This window comes from Typopeltis vanoorti, chromosome 11, assembly GCF_054136105.1.
Source record: "Typopeltis vanoorti isolate ZY-2024b chromosome 11, IOZ_Tvanoo_1.0, whole genome shotgun sequence".
Taxonomy (NCBI): domain Eukaryota; kingdom Metazoa; phylum Arthropoda; class Arachnida; order Uropygi; family Thelyphonidae; genus Typopeltis; species Typopeltis vanoorti.
This window is the reverse complement of record NC_143559.1, coordinates 47,947,544-47,969,486: the sequence shown is the minus strand read 5'-3', so window position 1 is coordinate 47,969,486 and position 21,943 is coordinate 47,947,544. Positions and strand designations below refer to the sequence as shown.

General features: G+C 34.8%; 1 protein-coding gene across 1 annotated transcript; it reads right to left on the bottom strand.

Moving 5' to 3' along the window:
• Positions 1-279: 279 nt before the first annotated feature.
• Positions 280-20,698, bottom strand: LOC150101547 (cytochrome P450 2J5-like). Its single transcript, XM_090400699.1, has 8 exons — positions 20,404-20,698; positions 16,379-16,506; positions 16,080-16,177; positions 14,754-15,052; positions 13,497-13,606; positions 10,700-10,955; positions 8,068-8,255; positions 280-696 (listed from the first exon to the last, which is right to left on the bottom strand). Exons 1-8 carry the CDS (start codon positions 20,595-20,597, stop codon positions 503-505), a joined length of 1,467 nt encoding a protein of 488 aa, XP_090256825.1. The 5' UTR covers positions 20,598-20,698; the 3' UTR covers positions 280-502.
• Between the last annotated feature and the right edge of the window lie 1,245 nt (positions 20,699-21,943).

Genomic DNA, 21,943 nt, shown 5'->3' with positions numbered 1-21,943 from the left:
TAACATATCTATGTATTTCCATATTTTCCCTTTTCTGTATATTAAAATACAGCGCAGCACCTTTTATTGAAACTATCCAAGACAGTGGAATAACGTATAGACATTTCTGTAGAATATCAACCCATCTAATGAGATAATGAAATCGATCATTCTGGAGTAGGGTTTGAATACTAAACTGAATTTGTCATATCGCATCGCTTTGAAGTAACGTATGCATCTTGAAATAAATTTTTATTACTCTTCATTCTATTAGCAGAATGCTGAATGTTTATCAGAGAATATATCTTGTTTTTCTTCAACTATTAGCACTGAATATTTATGACAACCAAACTTTTCAACAAACATGTATTTAAAATGAATCTGATCGTTTTCCTCTTTTTGTACAATACAGGTTCATATTAAAATGAAAATCAGTTGAATAAAAATAAGTTCACAACCTTTTAAGACAGTTTATAAATCATTTATAAAATGTTTGAGTCAGAGTTTAAAAAATTATCTTTCATTAGCGTTTAATTTGTGAGACCCTTGGAAGAAAACGCGTTTTGAATGACTTTGGTTTATAAGTGGCAACCAGTTCGCCTTCAAACGTGGGCACGCAGTTCTCAGGTGGTTTTAATTCGTACTTCTGCAGAATTGCAGTGATAAAACAAAATATCACAGTCTTGGCAAGGATCTCTCCAGGACACTTCCGTTTACCTGAAATACAATAAGAAGGAAACACATGATTATTATTGTTTATTTATTTATTTTTTATCGATCTCTCAAATATTTACATATATACAATTATCATCTTGAGTAACATTCAGTATATTATTTTACAAGTTTCAGCACTAAGTGCTGCATATAATGAAATTTCAATAATAATGATGATAACATATGATGATAATCTATGATGATAACATAGTTTTTATGCTATCTTTTAAAATAACAATCTTAATAATAACAATATTAATATCTTAATAATAATAATAATAATAATAATAATAATAATAATAATAATAATAATAATAATAATAATAATAATAATACCATTCAACCGATTTGCTTGATATGTTTGTTTTGACTTATGATCGTAACAACTAAAATTTCATTAAGTTAATTAATGTCAATTAACTTAATGAAATCTGTCTGTTAATTCTATGTTCTCCTAGGTAAAGCACCTTATTTTGAAAAATTCATATACAGGATTCGAACTCCAACAAAACGAAAAAATTGTTCTCACCTTGGATTTGTTTAATGTAATAAGGGATCGGATAATATAGCAACTCGATTTGTTCTAATGAACGACCAGACTTGGAACATTTTCAAGCTGTTACTTTTCCCTAATAAGTAGAGAATCGGTCGCACATTCAATAACAAAATTCAAACTAACCCAAGCACATTCATAAATATCCATCTTTCAGTGAGTTTAATATACAGCCTATAGGCTGAAATGCATAGTTGCTTTCCATTCACCAATCAGGTTAGCAAGCAGCTTTTTACCACCACTAAATACCAAGTTTTGCGCTGTGCAACTAGAAATGTTTAATATATAAACATATGCTTTTGGGCTAACTGTTTAACTAGACAATCACAATTATTTTGGGATTATGCGTCTTGATTTTTTTTTAACGGCAAGGTGACTATTAATTTCAAACCACCTTTAAAACTGAGTTGGAAATTATAAGAGCGCTTTTTTTGATTCGGCCCTATTTGCAAGCCTTTTTGCAAAATGTCCAGTTTGATGCATTCTTGATCATCAGTAGTTTGGGGATCTTAACAGAGACTTAATAGTTATTTCATTATTATTTTCATAATTCCAGGAATCTGTTCTCTGTAATAGTCCTTTTATAATTAATGGATAGTTCAATATATTGCAATGTGAATAAGTTGAGGAGAAGGAATGATGGCTGATGTGGATGATTTATGGTCTTCCTCAATACCTTCATGACTCTCTGGAGGTGGTTAATAATAATAATAATAATAATTTTTTTATTATTTATTTATTTATTTATTTATTATTTTTTTATTGATCTGTTAAAATATTTACACGTACAATAAACATCTTGAGTGACATTGCAACTTATAGTTTTACAGAATTCAGCACAGAGTGCTACATTTTCTACATTGGATTTCAATTAAAATTTTTAAAGATATTTTTGCCTCTGTATTATGTATTTACAACACATGTTCTTCTAATATTTACAATAAAGATTATACAGAATTTTTGAATATAGAATATACATAATTTTTTTTTTTTTAAAAAAAAAACATTTATTATGTCTCAGTATAAATTACATACAATAATAATATATACAATATTTACAATAAGGATTATACAGAATTTTTGAATTTATAATATACATAATTATAATAATAATAATAATTTATTTCTTTTTATTTATTTATTTATTATTATTATTTTTTTATATCTCAGATGAATTGCATACATAGTTCCTGTAGTAATTATATATATATATAATATTTATAACGCATTACAATTGTGTATAACAGATACTTGCAAGTTAATAATTTTCTTCCTCGAAGCTTAGCAGAGCTTATCTGAGAAAGATAATAGATGATAGAGGGTGGTGGTTTCATGGTTATGTTCCTATACTGGTCACAAGCCAGCTATTTGTTGGTACGTGCTTGGAAGACTTCGACTGATATTACAGTTTAACTTTTTTTTTTCTTTTTTTTGTGCAAATAGGGTTGGATTTAGACATGGTGTGTTTGTTTCTTTGTGTTCTTGTAGTGATAGTTTTTTGGGAGGGGGCGTTGTCGTAGGTTTGTGTGTGTGTGTATGTGTGGTGGGGGAGAGAGAAACAGGAATTGCTCTAATTTTCATTCTCGCTATAATATTTATATAGTGCCTGTTTCAGCTCTCTGTATGTTCCTAGGTTTCTGTTGTCGAACGGCAGTTTGTTTATCATGTCAGGTACGTAGAAGTTTCGGGTTGCTTTGCCGTGTGATTGTTGTACTTATATGTTATGTAGTTTGTTGACTGTGGTCTTGTTATTTGATATGTTGTTCTGGTTACTCTATATGTTGGGCTGTAGTAGTGTTTTAACATGACTGTGTAGTGGCGTAAGTGTTTCACCTTAAATATTTTGTGTTTTGTCCATGCTTCCTGCATAAGAGTGGGTTGTTCCCAGAATATCAGTTTTATCATTTTATCTTGCAACCATTGTAGCCTGTTAAGTCTGTAGTCTGCACAGAATGTGTATGATGTGATTGCATATCTTAAAATGTTTTCACATAATGCTTTATAGATTAGTATTTTTATGTGGGTTGGGGCAATGTCTTTTAATTCGCATAGTTTGCTTGCTATTATCTTAAGCTTGGTATGTAGGTAATTTGTATGGCTATTTCAACTTTGATCAGCATCAAAGTGAAGTCCGAGATAGCGTGTTGTTTTCACCTGTGTGATGGTTGTGATTTTAGGTTCTGCGCTTTGTGTATAGGAGGATGAATGTCGGATAGTGAGATATTTAGTTTCTATGGGCAGACTTTGGGGGTTTTTGAATACCATTAGCTTTGTTTTTCCAGGGTTTATATATATGCCGTTTTCGATTAGCCAGTTAGTGATTTGATTGATGTCGTGTTGCATATTTGTGTAAGCGATATTTGCATTTTGAATGGATACTATGGCCTTGTCATCTGCGTACTGGAAGAGTTTACTTTTTAGGGGAAGTTGGCTTATGTCGTGTGTGTATATGTTAAATAGAATGGGAGATAGGACAGCTCCTTGCAGTACTCCACAGGCTACCTGTACCTCTTTGCTATATGCTGATCCTATATGTGTGGTGTGCTTTCTGTTTTTCGTGTATGTTTTAAACCACTGGAGTAGACGACTTCCAATTCCGATATGGGTTAGTTTCGTTAACAACGTTTTGTGTGTTAGTGTGTCAAATGCTTTTGTTAGGTCAATGAATACCACTAATGTTATTCTGTTTTTATCCAATGCAGCATTTATTAGATCTGTGAAATCTTCCAGGAGTGTTGCTGTTCCTTTATTTTTTTGAAAGCCATACAAAGAAAAATAATAATAATATTTAGGTCTCAGATAATAAATCACTTAATAAGAACTGTCACAGGTTTCACAGTAATTCCGACATGACTACAACAGCCGATGAAATTATTCTGCCATAAGAAATACTTTTCAATCTACACTCGCTGAAAGAAGTTAACGCACACCATAGTGTGAGGAAGAAATACCCACAGCGCCGACCTTAATACAATTTAGGATCTCCTTTTGATCCGATGAATGCAGAAATCCTGCGGGGATTCTTTTCACAAGTGTACAATAGCGACCAATGGAAATTTTGGACAAATGGAAATTTTTGACGAAGACTTCATTACATGCCTACAGGCATGTAATGAAGTCTTGGATTGTTGTGGATCCCTTGGCCTCACTCGGCGCTGTACTACATTCCACAGATGTTCAATAGAGTTAAGATCATAGCCGTATTCACGGTTTATTATCTTGCAAAACGGTACAGTGCTCAGTTCAGAGAAACGCCATAGAGTAGGTTCAGAAAGTTCAGTTATCTCTCAGTGTTCGTGGCACCACAAACAGATGTCCGAAGTTAAACCATACCATACCTTCACCCGCGACTTCCGAATTTCATAGTCGGGATTACGCACTCTGGTAAGAGACGTTCGTCGGGCATCCAACATACCCATACCCATCTGCTCGATAGATGGTATAGCAGCGTGATTAATCGCTCCATAACTGAGTTTTCCAACTTTCCAATTGCTATTGTACATGCGCTTTGCATCACTGAAGACCACGCTTCATATTGGTGTGGGTAATGTGGGGCTTGCATAATGCGTCCTACCAAGAAAACCATTGTTGTAAGCTTTGAGCCTCGATTCTGAAAGTTTAGTGCAGATTCTTGTTCTAGTCGATTTCTGGAACCTCGCATTCAAAGTGTAGGCAGACGAATGGCTAATGTTACGTATTATCCTTCGTAGCACCTTCCCAACAGTTATTCAATGAGTATGGTGGGTCGTCCACTGCGAGTAGTACCTGCAGTTGACTCTCTGCGCTTTCACCTCAGCATCGGATGATTGATTGTTGTCCTGGGTTTGCTTAATTTACCAACAACTTGCTGAACACATAGGCCTGCAACATGGCATCCACTCACAGCTTTTCTTTCAAACACCGTCGGTTTCCCTTATCTCAGATATTTCATCCGAATACAGTTGCACAGACTTGGGAGCATCATCTTCCTCCAATTTATACCGGCTACAAACACGTGATCCGTTACAATGTATGACGCACCTTCTCATGGAGTATCTTTTGATTTATTTCCAAGTAGTGTGCTTAATTTGTGTTAAGTTTTTGACACCGTTGTCGAAGTCGAAAAGTAGCACTGTTTGTTTTGTTTTCGACACATTCATTAAGCGAAATAGATTTTATTTGATACCTGTGGACTTTCATGAATACATTATCTGCAAAGTACCAAATGGTCAACATCTTACTTCCACCATTCTGTCGGATTCAAATATATATTGGAATTGCACCTATATAAAATTTTATTTCTTAGTAATGTTTTCATGACTGTCTTTTAAATTCCTATTAGGTAATATTTTATATCGATTTAATTATTGGTAAATATCAGCTATGTAAGATTATTTCTTTAATTTCTTTTTAATTTCAAATGCTAAAAGTAAAAGATGAAAGATATGAATTTTCCATTAGCGGCAAAGTAGCTTTGGTACTTAAGAAAAAAGGAAACATGAATTTGCACAATTTTGACATAGTAAATTACAGAATCAAAGATTATCCTTATTATAAATTCAGTATAATTTCTTACACAACTGGATTTGAAAATTTCGAATACTAAACGTTTCAAAATTGGATTTGGTATTCTTATGATAAGGTCCAGTTTTTTATCCAAAGAAAAACCATCTCTCTCTCTCTCTCTCTCTTTTGAGTAGCTTTGGTAAGAAAAAAGGAAAAATGAATTCTGCACAATTTTGATTAGAATAAAATCAACTGTTAGGAAGAGTGCGATGTCACTAAAACCATAATTACAAAATATTTCTCTTTATATTAAGCAAAACCTTAAACAAAGGAAATATACAATATACGGACTACTGGGAAGATCCCTGTCTTTTAAGTAGTATTTTAAAATCATGTATAGAAGGATTTTTATACAAAAATACCTTATATACCGATTTCACTGGTAAACTAAATTCACTAAAAATACTTGTGGGTTAATAGAGAAATTTTCATATTTTTTAATTGGAAATAATATTTTTTGTATATTACTGAATATATTACTTTTGTATATTACTTTTTTTTTTTTTATATTACTGAATATTATCACCTCAAAGGGTTTTTGTAAAACAACAAAGGAATATAAGTGTAAGATAAATTGTCTAAAGAAACCTCTTAGTCACCAGTAATTCTAAACGGATTAAGGTATTAACTAATGACCTGGGGGCAACTGCAACCTTGACGGTAAACATTGCAAGGGGGTTTCCCACCTTAATGCAACGACCGAAAAAAAAGGTGGCGGGTGCAGAACAACGTAATACCCAGGGGATTAATAAGTAGCAGAACTCAAGGTCATCGGAGAGATATAAGAGGGGGTTTGCTACGGCGATAAGGGGCTTTTTAATGGTTCCTTGCTCAGCGAGAAGTTACTAGCTGGAGAAGGCGACGAAGTCAACGAGGGTCGAGCTGTTATCGGCATAAGATGTACGTTACGGCGACGGCGTTTTGCTAATTATCGTAGAAGATGATTCGCAATCGCCAACAGGACCTGCGTTCCAGCCAGAAGTGCGAAACAACTAATTTAAGTTGTTCCTAGAAGAAAGTAGATAGCGGAGTTCAATGCCGCCAAGTTCCTGACGCTCGAAAAAAGTAAGAGGAGATCTCAAAAATCCCGGAGAAAGTACCCGTGTTCGTTCCTTAAGGTCGGAAGATAATAGAAGGAAGTGATTCAAAGGAGCAATCATAGAGGACCAGATAACTGTTTAAAGTTAGATCTTTCTATTGTTTTAGCTATAGACAGAATTGTGACGGTGACTTGTGGAGAGTTTGTTTGTTATGATACTTGAGGACTTTAGGCTTTATACTAACCTTTGAATGGTCTTGTTAAATTATATGTGAGAGAAAACGCAGCTAATTTTAAGGTGAAATATCGCGTGTTTAATATTATTTCTAGTAGCTATGCCTAAGTTTGTTTAAGTGAGATTGCTCTAAGTGTGATAAGGTGTTAACCAAGGAAATATTATAGACACGTGGTCTTAGAAGAATTGTCTTCATAATTATCGTAGATTATTTAATAGTAATTGTAATTGGTATTGAGAATTGTCATTGAAGCATAGAACCCGATTTACTTGGAATTTAGTATTGACCTTTTGTACATTTCTTCGATGATAAATAAATTGTTTTCATGTTTAGATAACTTGCGTGATTTCTATTTCCAATTCACTACTCATTAATTCGAATCTGTGTGTCCTAAAGTTAGATTGCCACGACTGTAGATTAGTAAATATACGTTGATAGATGTAGTGATAAGAGAGGAAAGTTCCGTACGTTTTACTGTGTTTTTTTCGGAGGGAAATTCAACTGACACCCACGAAATCGGTGTTGCAGCTAGAAATTAAATAAATTTTCCAATTTCAGTTGAGAATAAACACCAGTAGGTCAGACAAAGGGACTGGCTCTGTCCTGAGGCTATTACTTTGTTCTGTACGTTTTGCACACGTGAGCTTTATTATTTGCGGCCATAAGTCAGATGTATAACCAGGTAAAGAAGGAAAGTTTAAGTGAGATAAAGTAGGATTTAAAGGGAGATTCTAATAAGAGAAAATGAGACATAATAAAAGATTTTAATAAGACGTTTTAATTAAAATAACGAAAATATAACAGTTTAGTACCAAGACAACTGAGATTCGAAAGGTTGAAACTCGCATTTCAAACTTAATTTTGAAATTCATCATTTGACTGGGAATTAGGAATACTGTATATCATGAATCTAGTTTCAGCAGGATTTTCACTTTGCTTCTATAATTTTTTTAAAATTAGTTTTAAAGTGATTGATAACAAGACAGCAGAAGATAACTTACCTGTGGAAAAAGGCAAATAATATGGGGGCAATTTTATTTTATTTCCATCTTTAGTCAAAAATCTCTCCGGTATGAATTCTTCGGGTTTCTCCCAATAATTAGGGTCATGATGCACTTGCCAAAGGTTCATTATTACAATTGAGTCTTTGGGAATGTCAAAATCACCAACAGTAGTATCTTTTGCAGCACTGAAAATATTAAAGCAGCATAATTGTTATTATCTATTAGTAGAATATTTTATGTTTCACATTAATGTAAGAGGCATAATGGTTTAACACAAAATCTGTTTTATAAAATGTTCTAGAAAGATTGTTGAGAATCTAAGATGATTGTATGATCCATATTTAATTATTTTGAAGATATTCGTTCACGGGCTTCGCTCAATGAGTACGAGAATTATTGTCTTGTAGGATACGTCATCACAATGGCACCAGCATACGGATGAACGTACAGTTCAGGACCTCGTCTCTATAAGTTGCAGCATTCATTGTTCCGCTAGGAAGCATCCACTCAGCGAGATGTTTCCCCATAAACCATCACACTACCTTCACCATAAATTGAATATTAGTTGGAAGGTAACGTGTTCCATGTTCTTTACAGATCAGAGCCTATGTAATGTCACTTAGTAGAGCAAATGGAGATTCGTTTGTAAACAATACCGACCCAGATTGATCTCGGGTCTAGCCTTCTGTGCAGAGTGAAAAACAAAGACCAAATGTTCCTGTAGCCGACGCAAGTCAGATCGTATCTGATTCAGACTAGCTCTCCACTTTGTTTATGTTTGTTGGAATTGGTTTTTCAAGTGGGTTAATCACGGAACGACTCATATACAACCATCTGGCCATCCCCAGATGAGGTTGAGCAGTTTCTAGTCTTACGATTGTTGACCACTTGAATTCATCAGTTAAATGATGTCTTGCAGCCATATCTAAGAATTTTGCTATCACGAAATGTCTTTTCCTCACTGGAGACATGAAATAAAAAAAACAACAACTCCAAAACACCCACTTTTAATGCCTTGGCTCATCTGCATATTTCGTTGACTGACAGCGCCACTTATTTGTATTCGGTAACCTGACAAACTCACGTTTTACATAATGTATCTGACTTTCATATGTTTTTTCTTATCCCCAAAAGTAATGCGATTTTTCTCTTGTTCTTTAATTTATTGAAACCAACGTATTCCAACGTAGACTGAAAGGGAGGTAACTGAGACAATGCCTCAATAATTAAGTATTTTTTTTTCACTACTCTTTTTTCATTAGGGACTACAAAAAAGTCGATAGTATTTTCAACTTTTTCACTATGGACTAGGTTAAATAATTTGCTTTCCCAGTTATACTAGCTTTAGACATTTAAGGATGGCACCGTATAGTACAAATGCATATAGTAATGAATATATTATATGTTTTAATACGACTTAAAAACGCTTAGATTAGGTTTTAAGTTTTACTGCTTAATGCTTTAAAATGGTGAAATGAGAGATGGTTCAAAACGAACTCAACTACCTTATTGAAAAGAGCGATTCACTGCAATTATTTTCACTATAAATGAAGTAAACTGGTTTTCACATCAGGAAATGACAGGGTGTGATGTGATGAGAGTTTGCCTCTTGTGCAGGTGATTGTCGATAATTGTTAATGACATTGTCCAGCTGGTGCTTGGCACGTAGAACCAAATGTTCTACCAATGACGTATTTTTATTATCATTTCAAATTTCCCTTGTTTTCTACATTTGTTTGTATCATGTATTTATATGTACTATATTTTACCTATGTATTTTATTGTATTTTATCTATTTGAAGCCTGCTGCAGTAAGTTCAATAACTGAAAAACCAACTTGGAATTCTATGGAAAGAGGGGGTTAGACAAGAGCACATTTAAAATAACTGCAGCTTATATCTCTCTCATACGGCTAAGTAAATGATTAACACAATTGAAGAGAAACGCACTATTAAACTGCTTAAATATCCTATATCTTAGTTTTCGCATTGTCAGTACATAGGTATTGAGGTATGACAGTACGTATTTCACAACACATTTAAATGTTTTAAATAGATCAGAACATTTACTTAAATACCACAAACTTACGAGAAACGATCAGAAAGCTAAAGGTACATATTCTCTATAGGGTTTTACCATCTGAGTAAGACACTGTGATTCTTCCTGGTGAAAGTATTTACTCCAAGGGAGTTCTTTACGAACAGCTTGTTTGTTCTTCATCAAGTATCTTCTCCATACTCATTTTCACATGTGTATGAATTTCTACCGAACAGCTGTTACAGATTCATCGTTATAAGATGAAATGAGAGGCTACTGTTGTTATCCACTCAGTGACATGGAAAGCATTCTGAACCCCACAAATCGAAAGAAATTAAATAGGGGACATGCTATTCTTACCGCTCATTGTGTGTTATACACTTTTTGAATTTTTTACATGCTAATATTACATTTGTATCATAACTGTGGGATATAAAATAGCTTTAATCAACAACATTGTCCGCACCAAACTCTAGTTTTAATATAAATCGAACTTCATTGAGGCATATGGAAATTAATAATAAATACTCCTTTTATCATTTTAACCATTGCATACTGAATATTCTGTTACAATTCTTTAATTACACTTTACCTTCTAAATCCTCCTACTGGTGCTATAGTTATAAACCTCTGTGCTTCCAAAAGGAATGCTTGAGTGTAGACGAGATTTTTGCGATCCTCTGTAGTAACCGGTCTGTCCATTCCTACAACATTCTCTATTTCTTCCGCTACTCGATTTTGAATATCAGGAAAAGCAGATAGTATTTGAATTGCCCAGGAAATAGATGAGAGAGTGGTGTCGGTTCCACCCAAGAAAAACACGCGTACACCAGGGCCAACGATGAAATCTGAAAGCAACACATAAATAATAAAACTCAACTCTGAAGATTATGACTAATTCTGCTTATTATCCAAAATATTCGGGACAGAAGGAAATGTTTTAACAGTTAAGAAGATTAATTACAATACAAGGTCGAAAAGACACTTAGCTCCTAAAACTAAAATTTCACGTGACATTGAATCTCGCTCTAATTAGAGTACAGGAGTTGGAGACAGGCCATGCGATTAGCCTTCAGTTTCTCTTTAAGTATTTTTGCAACTCAAAAGAAAATAATTTGAGTTTGTTAGTAACTAATATGGAAGAGAGATTCGTTGTGTCATTGCTAATTGTCTCATAATACGAAAACTGCTTAGTTTTGATGCAAAACGATTGTGCTGTTCTTCATTCTTAATCTAAGAATTCTTGGCAGATTTTTAGAAAAACAAATTAATTTTCGTTTCACCAGAGAATATCGCCATCATGTTCGAGATTACCACTTTAGTGGCAACTGGAATCAACAACTGCTGAGCTGAGACTTTTCAATACAGTTAGTTCGTCTTTAAGGCGAAATATACTTCGAGAAAGAGCTGACAGAGTTATCAAAACGTGAGATATCCCAGGTGTTTAATAAGTGAAAAATAACCCACATTGCTTGTCTAAGAAGAGTTATCGTGGTCCTAAGACAGAAATCCGCTGATTTCTGTGAAGAACCGGAATACGTTTCAGAAATCCACTGATTTCTGAAACGTATTTTACGTTTATTTTTGTAAATCTTGTCTTGTAAACTGTATATTCCTGTACTGTAAATTTTGTCCTTTGGGTCATCATATAGTGTAAATTTTGTCATGTATTTATATCATCCCATATTATAATTTTATCTCGCCATGTATTGGGTGTCTTGCATTTGTACTAAGTATTAATGTTAATAAGGCATGCTGTAATTATCTACTGTAAAGACGCTGGTGTACAAACGCTAAGGACGAACACCATTTCTGAAGATTACAATCGCAAATCCAGACGAGTTAGCTTGGTAATTTGTATAACGATTTCGAGAAGAAAGCTGGGGTACACACTCAAAATCTCGAATCGCGCCCAAAAGGGTTACGTGGTAGCACTGAACAGGATAAAAGACAAAAGGTTGAGCTAAGAGAATTGTGTTTGAAGGAAGCATTTTACGTGAAGGAATAAAGATTGCAAATCTCAATGCCTTCTAATGTATCAAAGACATTATCTAAATGATTTTACGAGAGGCAGCATTATTGGAAAGCTTGTGGAAGGCTGGAGATTTATTGATATTGCCAGAGAGGTTGGAATCTTACATAACGATGTATCCCGGCTATGGGTAGCATTTCAAATCAATGCAATGTGTCACAGACGTTTGATAAGAGGTCGCACTCGTTTTAACTCGGAGCATGAAGAAATATTTTTAGTGATAAGAGCAAAACGTAATCGACGCACCACGGCAGGTCAGCTTGAAAGTCGACTCCATTCAAGCACGAGTACTCGGATATCTCGACATACTTTGGCAAGATTTCTGCGACAAGTAAGTCTACACCCGAAGGCCTATATTCTATCACTATATCGACAATCTATCTTAGTGGACATTTTCAGTCGTAAAATGTCCACTAAGATAGATTGTCCCCTTTTTATATCGATAAAAAGGGGACAAGGTACCCAGGGACTATGTACTCTTTACAGATGAGAGTCGTTTTAGTCTTGCCTCCTATTCTATACGACACTTGATCTGGAGTGAAAGTGGAGCTGCTTACCATCGCGAGAATGTTCTTGAAAGGAATAGATACAGCAGTGTTAGGGTGATGGTATAGGTAGGCATTATGTTTAATTGATGAACCGAGCTACAAGTGCTGGAAAAGAGACTGTGACATGTTGAAATGAAGTTTTTGAACTTCATGTCAGGTTGTTCTGTGGTTCTGTAGGCGAAGAATTCATTCTTATGGACGATAGTCCTCCACCACATCGTACACGAGCAGCGGAAATACTTCTGGAGATCCAGGATATAAATTGAATCTAGTGGCCAGCACGCTTCCCAGATAACCCTATAGAAGACATTTGCGCAGCAATAGGAAGACGGCCTTATCCTTGCTATGAAGGAGAAATTAACCAGTTTGCCTCAAGAACTCCTGAATTACTTGGTGCTAAGCATGGTATGACATCGTGAGAGCAGCATCGCACTTCTGGGTGAATATATTCTATACAGAAATGTCCCTCCGCATAGTTTTCTATAAGAAAGTAATTTTAATTCCTTACCGTCCTTACGAAAATCGTAACGTTTGCCTAAACTGTATTTCAATTTCATTTGAAACATTTTTGTGTAATATATTTATTAGTATGCTGTTAATAAATTTATGTCCACATTTGGCTGTTGTCATGAAACTTTTTTCACATATAGGTCAAAATGTACTTCGTCCTTAGCTTTTGGATACCAGTGTACTTATGCTTATTTGTCAGACTAGATCAATGGAAATGTCAAAATCATCTCTGTGAGTTTCTTAAAATCTCTCCATCGTTTGAATCCAATACTTAAATATTATTACAATTTAAAACTTACCTTCTAAATTTTCGTGTATCTTCGTCTTAGTTTTTGTTTCTATCAGCAGTTCTTCCAGGAATTTCTTATTTCCCGAACCAGGTTTATCATTACAGAGCTCGATCATTTCTCTAGAAAAATAATAAAAATCAATTATTACCAGAAATGCTATTCGGAAGAAAATGCTCGAAATGCTGCTAATATTGTTTGAAGGAATGCATCCTTCCTAAATCAGGCTAATAAACTTTAGTGAAAGAATAATCGCCGGAAAAAATATAAAATCAAATAAATATATTAGAGCCTGTGTAGCCAGTAGAAGTGACGTTTGCACTCTACAGCGCTTGACCGCACGAAGAAAGGATTTAGTGGTTGAAATCTAGTCGCCGACTAGAGGAAATTTTTCTAAGCCTTTTTTCGGCCGGGTCCCGAGTTAGTCGATCTCTGGCACGGGCTAGCGGGTTTTTTCTCCCGGAAACTCAAGAAAATCGACCATAGAACCCACACTATTTTTAGACATTAACAATATTGTGTTAGGGTTAGAGACCACGAGATGGCGGCACTAGCTTGCCGCCTTCTTCACTGCGTACCGATGAATCAGTGATAGCCTTGGGTCAGCTATCTCTCTGATTGGCTACCAGTGGAGATTGAACTGCCCACTCAGTCTCCAAAAGTTAGAAAAGGTAAACGCCCCGCCTACTCCCTATACGGGAACAACATAGGCGTTAGCTGATTTTTTTTATTTTTATTTTTTTTTATAAATGTATTAATATAACGCGATATAAATGCAGAATTCTAATTTTTAATATCTTCAGATTTTTAAATCATAATCAAATACATCATGAATATTCACAGACAAGCCAAACGTTTTACCGATTTTGTTCAGAAAATCACAGTTCACATATTTGTTACGTAATTTGATCTTAAACGTAGTGTTGTCTTCTGTTGATGAGTTGAGTAAAAAATGAAGGATACGTTTTTTTGTTAATTAATACACATCCCTCCCTCAAACAAATTAGAGATGGCAGTATGTCTCATGCTATAAATTTCGAGAAGCAATTTAAATATCGAAACCAATTCTAAGAATTTCTTTAGTCACATTTTAACGTTGAAGTCCAGAACGTACGCGAAGATACGTTCATTGATAGACAGAATAATTATTTCTAGCCTTGTTCCTTTTCAAAAATTTGTCGATGATTGGGGTACATAAATGTTGTAAACTACACAAAGTTAGATTTATTGAAGTATTTTTATATAACATATGGAACGGGAGTTGCTTACCTAATCTTTTCATTGAAGCGTATGACATATGGACCTAATTTCGCAACTGCTCCAACTTTGAATATATTCAACAGATTCGTTAATGTAGGTAAGAAATCAGAGTTGCCTCCCTGTAAAGAAAGTTTTCTGATTGCAATGACGGCTTCATCAATCATTATTCTTTTTCTTGCCGAATCAATTTTCTCTCCAGAAACAGCATACCAGGTGATATTATTCATAATTGTAGAAAGAGAGTTTTCAACGTCGAATGGCTTGGCGTTGGTTTCATCAATTTCCTTCAGGAATGAGCATATTTCCTCCTGTAAAACAATTATTAAAATAAATAAATGTATCATGAAGGCTGGGGTTTGATTTACAGTAAACAATGTTGATTTCTGTAAAAAAAATACTGGTTTATGAAATGGCTAATTTCCTGTTATTGCATTAGGACTGTGGAGGAATATTTATAGGTGGATCAAAGACAATAACTGCTAATAACTCCGTGTCCTGATCGGTTAGAGATCGACCAAGGAGTGATCTGCATTCAGTTCGTGGATAATAACTGAGTGCACAGATTTTGCGATACTTGGATATAATACACTGGTTTTATATTCGCTGGAACGTTGTTGCCATGGAAACAAGACGTACATACATCTTAAAGAAATTATGCACAGAAGAATCAAAAAATACACTCCTGAGCCAAAACATTATAATCAACCCAGCCTTTTTTTCGGCCAAGTAAGGTACATGGTTGGCCGGAAACATACAACCGGTAGTGGTGGTATCCTGTTATGTGGATTGTTCTCATTGCCATCGCTGAGTCCTCTCCCTTCCAATGAACGCATAATGACCGTTAATTCTTACCTGTAGATTTTTCGGACCAAGTGTTGCCCTATATGCTAACAATGTTGCCAGTTGGAATGAGATATCCAAACTTTCCGTATCCTCCCTAGATCGTCTAATTCTAATGCTCTAAATCCAACCTAACATTTATGGAATCACGTGGACGCAGCAATTGATGACAGTCAAGTCGCGGAACTCCGAGAAGTTTGTCTGTCTGATTGGTACAAATACTATAAGATGCTTTTCATGAACTATCAGAGTTAATGACAAGATGAATACAAGCAATTTTTGAGGCCCAATAGTCTATAAAGTTTGGCTCAAGAGTTTATTATTAACAGAGAAGTAATCTGAAGTTTAATTGTAATAGTTGTTTCTGAGATTACCATTAAAATCCTTCTGGTCAGTATCAATTCCAAGTAAACTAATACATGGAATAGGCTTAAATATTCAGTTCTCTTATATCTAGACTTAAACATCTGTTTCGTAGAAAAGCATATAACAAACCTGCATGTGACTTTCATCTATTGCTGTTCCATTCTTCAAACTGTAATTAAACATCCTTCTGCTTTCTTTCCACTGCGGACCATTTTCGGAAACGACTCCTACAAAAAGTAAAAAATTGCCTAAATCTAAATGACCCTTTCTCTGGTATCAGAATCAAATTCTCTCCTTCTCTTGATAAATCTGATTGTATAAATTTCAATAGAATAAACAGAGTTTCTGGTATTTAGAAACAGATAAGTACGCAAACCATTTTCAAATGCACATTGCTAATTGAATCAAAATATTTTTATTTCACTTACCAACTTTACCTGGAATCCTTTTCACACCCATAGCCATCGGTCTATTTAACAAATCATTATTGTAGAGCGCCTCCTTTACCAACTCGTGTTCTCCAATCACCACTGTATACATTTCTCCAAGCTGGAGCCTAAAATAAATTGTTATATCTGTATACATCTATTTAAAACTAAAATGATGTACGTATTTAAAAATTAAAAAATCGTCTAAATTCCACTTATACTCCAAATGGAGTAGATGGAACTAGTTTATAACAAACTTTTAAAAATCAGCCTGCACACTTTGCTCACCAATCTCTCAGTTCATGAGGTACCGATGATTTCTGAAGGTATCATGGCGGAACAGTTTATAATTTCTGGGATCGCGTGATCCTAATCACTAAAATGAATATTTTCCGGGATTAAACAGCCGAGTTTCTGGAGAGGAAAAATATTCCACTTGCCTGCTCCAAATGGTTTTCCAAATGGCTGAACATGCTTGAGATGTCCCAGCAGAAGTCTTACTTGTTCATTAATTAAAATTCTTGTATGAAAATAGCAAAAATACGAAATTTTAAATTAAACTATTGTACACAATAGTAAAAATTTAGTGATATAATTTTTATTCTGCAGGAACAATTTAAATGATTTTAAACTTGTTTACACGGGAATGAAGGAAGAGCTCGTACTTTTTTGACAGACGGAAAAAAAACTCGTGTTGTTGTTGTGTGTGTGTGTGTGTTATGTTCCATCGAATCGTTTCCGACTCCTGGCGATTCCACGAACATACACTCTCCAATCCGATCTGACCCTGACCATGTCTTTCAGAACCTCTAAGCGCACTCCAGTTGCTTCTTTAACTCCATCCACCCATCTAATTCTTGATCTTCCTCTTCTCCTGCTTTCATCAATTTTAGCAAGCATCATCATCTTCTCTAGACTGTCATTTGCTTGCTTGATGATCATAGCTTCTAGGGAGCAATCTGGCTTTATTCTATCTATCACTGATTTATTGGTTTTCTTTGGAGTCGATGGTATTCTTAGTAAGCGTCTCCAAACCCATAATTCAAATCCATCTATCTTCCTTCTTTCATTCTTTCTCAGAGTCCAACTTTCACATTCATACAACACCACAGGGAGAACCATTGCTTTCACGATTCTGATTTTTGTTGCAAGGCTAATATCTTTAACTTTAAAGATCTTGCTTAAATTTGTCATATATTCTTTCTTATCTAGTAATAATCTTCTTCTAATTTCATTTCTTCAGCACAATAACCATCTTTATCAATTCGGGATCCTAGGAGCATAAAATTATTAACTGCTTCCATTTTCTCCCCATCTACTTCAAAATCATTAAGTTCACGTTGCCATAACTTTTGTCTTCTTGAAATTAAGTTTAAGACCATATTTAGCACTTTCTTCTTTAACTTTCATAAGTTCATCCAATTATTCTTTGCATTCTGCTAGCAAGGTGCTATCATCTGCATACCTCAAATTAATAATATTTTTTCCACCTATTTTAATTCCAACTAAAGACTCCTCCAGCCCTGCTATTTTTAAAATATATTCGCTGTAAAAGTTAAACAACGATATGGAGATAAAATCCATCCTTGTCGCACCCCTTTACCTATAATGAAATACTCTGTTTCTCCAAGATCTGTTCGGACAGTAGCTTCTTGTTATAAAGATTCCTCAGAAGGATAATGAAATGCTCTAGGATTCCCATTGTTCTTAACACATTCCACAGTTTCACATGATCTACAGAGTCAAAAGCGTTGCTATAGTCAAGGAAACAAAAGTAAACATTCTTGTGATATTCCTGTGCTCTTTTTATTATCCATCTCACATTGATCTCTTTTTCCTCTGCCTTTTAGAAATCCTGCCTGTTCATCTGGCATTTTTCTCTTCATGTATGGTTCCAGTCTTTTCTGAATGATCTTAAGTAAAACTTTACTTGCATGAGAAATCAGTGCTATAGGTCTGTAATTTTCGCACTCTCTTGCATCGCCTTTCTTCAATAAAGGTATATAAACCTGATATTTTCCATTTCGTAGGCCATGTAGTTGTGATCCAAATTCGCTGACATAGAATTGTTAAAAATTTAACTGCATGCATCTTCTCCCTGGGCTTTGAGCAGCTCAATGGGTATTCCATCTCCTCCTGGTGCTTTCTTACTGGATAGCTGTTGCAGTGCCCGCCTCACTTCACTCTCCAGTGGTACTGTTCTCCTGTGTATAATCCTGCTCTTCAAATTTCTCAGTAATTTTGGAGTCTATTCTGTAAAGGGTTTCTGTATACTCTTTCCATTTTTCTTTGATGTCTGCAGCTTCTGTAGTTTGTGTTTACGTTTCAATATTGTCACCTTGGCACTAAACTTCCCTGTTAGTTCTCTGATATTTTTGAAAAGATCTCTTGCTTTTTCTTTCTTGTTTTGGTCTTTTGTTTGTTGGCATTCCTGGTTAAAGTATTTTTCCATGCCTCTACTGGCTTGTCGTTGAAACTCTGCATTCAAATGTCGTACTTCCTGCAAATTTTCTGTGGCCTTCATTTTCCTCCTTTCCTGAGCAGGAAAGGAGGAAAATGATTTTTTGATGGCATCTTCTGACAGCCATTTGGACTTCTTCTTCTTACAAACTGCTGGAATATTCGTCTTTGCTTCTGTTTTATTATATCTTTAATCTCTTCCCATAATTCATCTGGTTCTCTTTCACAAAAATTGAGTGTATCGAATCTGTTCTGTATTCTTATATTGTATTCAGCTGATATGTTTCCAAGATCATATCTGATCTTGGAAACATACGGAAGAAACTCGTGTTACGCCTCGATTTTTTTCAGATCACAGCGGTACCGATAAGCAAAACGTATGCTTTTAGATCTGTGCTAAGTTAATCCGGCTTAAAATTATTGAATTATTAAAAAGAATTGATTTAGATGGTAAAGACATCAGGATCATTGAAAAATTATATTAGAACCGAAAGACATCTGTTCAAGTTAATGACATTATTACAGACTCCATTAGCATCTAACGAGGAGTAAGACAAGTATGTGTGTTGTCGCCTCTTCTTTTTAACATATACTCAGAAGCCATATTTCAAACAAATTTAAAAGGAAGAGAGGAAGGGATTAATGTACATGGTGAAGTCATCAGTAACATCTGATATGCTGATGACACGGCTGACAATATTCAGTATCTTCAAAATCTTCTGGAACTAATGAACGAAGAGAGTGAAAAAATGGGATTAAGAATAAATATCACCATAACTAAATTCATGGTCATAAGCAAGAACCAATCCTTAATTCACACTTTCTTTGAACAGGAAACAAATAGAAAGAGTGACAAATTTAAATATCTCGGATGCTGATTAAATGAAGAATGCAATCCTAAAATGGAAATAAAAGTTGGAATTGAAATAGCAAGAAAAATTTCTCCTGAAGAAATTAACACCGTGTAACCACAATTTAAATTTAGAGCTTAGAGTACGCCTGGTTAAATGCTATGCATGGGGTGTACTGTTGTATGGTGCAGAAAATTGGACCTTGAAGACAACATCGATTAAAAAAAAAAAAAAAAAACTCGAAGCCTTTGAGATGTGGTTATACAGATGGATGTTAAAATTCCCATGGTCAGCAAAAACGTCCAATCAAGAAGTACCGGAACAAATGGGGAAATCACGTGAACTTTTAGATACCATAAAAAGAAAAACTTCACATCTGGGTCACCTAATTCGTAGTGAAAAATATAAGATACTTCAATTGATTATAAAAAGGAGGATAAGTGGAAGAAGTGGAGAAGGAAGACGAAGAAAATCTTGGCTGGCAGATATTAGACAGTGGACTGGCATGAGCTCTGAGAGACTGTTCAGTGGATGAGGATCGCTCAAAATTTGTGAAGGTAGTGTCACCAACCTCCGAGAGGAGATGGCGCTCAAAGAAGAATTGTTGCAAAATTATTTATATGTCATTTGCAATCACTGATGATGAAATAAATATGTCTATGTGAATTACTGGTTTGAATATTACACAAGGGGAATCAAAATTACTCTACTTACGAAAATATATTCCCATATTCCTTGGCAATCTCTTGAAAATCTAGGTGTATAAATTCGCCAAGAAAAGGTAAGTAACCCACAATTGGCAATCCACGTGGTCCCGGTGGAAGATTTTTGTAAACTTTTCGTTTTAAGAGAGAAAGAACGCAGAGTAAAAGCACTAAACACGCAGCAATAACTACAGATACCGCCATATTTTTGAGAGATTCTTCTCAGAAAGTCAAGTGAATTGATGCCACAACATAAGAATCGCAGAATTAAACGTTTCTTGATAAGATCACATCACAAGGTTATTTATCTTACATCACATGGTAGAATTTGATGTAACCTGCTCTGCTAAGTCGTTAATGCAATCAATAGTTTTACCTTGACCAGACTGACCAGCACTAGATGAGGGAAGAGATTTTATTAGGAAAACACATTACGCACATACGTGTTAAACTATAAGAAGCGTTTCCTGTTGGGACGCGTTAAACTGCTTTTTTAAATTAAATAATTGGTTCTCTCGTGAGCAAATAAAAGTATTATTATTTTCTTAGAAATGACTGATAAATCGATATAATCAGTCACTCTGGTGTGCATCTTTATAAAAAGAAGGAATGATGTCATATCCTCCCTTTCAATTACGGCTTCTCTCAATTATCAGATTTCAACCGGAACTGTAGAATTACTGAATAAGGAATTGTTTTTTCATACGCGAATGTTGCTAATGCCTTCCCCATTCTCACTTCAACATTGCTTTCGTACACAAATATATGAAAAATGAAACCACTTCACCAAAGGACACATTCTTTGACATCAAACACTAAGATCGTTCCGAACAGAAACGATTATGAATGTCTCCAGCAGAAATAAAGATGCGTTTAGCCATAATCTAAGATTAGGTTGCAAACTGGCCGTGGCAAACATGAAAGATAACAAAATATCAAATACAAAAATAAAATCAACCAAAATCCCAGCTCCACATATTTAAGAACACGAAAAATTCCAAATCTCGACAATATGATAGGATCCCTACTCTTGTAAATGCCTTACAGAACTAAGAACGAAGTATCTTATATATATGTAATTAATTTTTTAACTTGGGGATACTGTATATTAGGGTTACCAAGCAATTTTATAAGCTTGGTTATTTAACTCCTAATCCCAAGTATGCAAACGATTAAGTTTGCGCCTGAAACATAGTTCAAGTCTAAAGATGGTGCAACACCAGGGCAACTCATTGTAAAGGTGAGTAAAGTTCTGATCACTATTCTTAGTATTTTCCATAATGTAAAGCACATCTCACTTGTATTCTGCAATACATTATGGGTGGGGTCACTACCCATACCGGTTTCAACCTTTCTTGAGGTCTCCTCAGTCAGCAGCTAGACCCTAAATACTACGGTTTTATTAATACAGAGCCTTATCAACTTTACCTATAGAAGTTCCTGCAAGGTGTTTTTATTTTTAATAAGAATCTCTGGAGGAGATATAGATGTAATCAATTTTTTTAACTTGGGAATACTGTATATTAGGGTTACCAAATAAGTTTATAAGC

Bases quoted from the DNA above. Each gene is read 5' to 3' on its own strand.
- LOC150101547 (XM_090400699.1), bottom strand. From the start codon at position 20,597: ATGGCGGTATCTGTAGTTATTGCTGCGTGTTTAGTGCTTTTACTCTGC. The intron at 16,178-16,378 runs GTAAGTGAAATA...TACTTTTTGTAG, and splicing joins AAGGATTCCAGGTAAAGTTG to GAGTCGTTTCCGAAAATGGT. The intron at 8,256-10,699 runs GTAAAGTGTAAT...TAATATTTTCAG, and splicing joins CCAGTAGGAGGATTTAGAAG to TGCTGCAAAAGATACTACTG.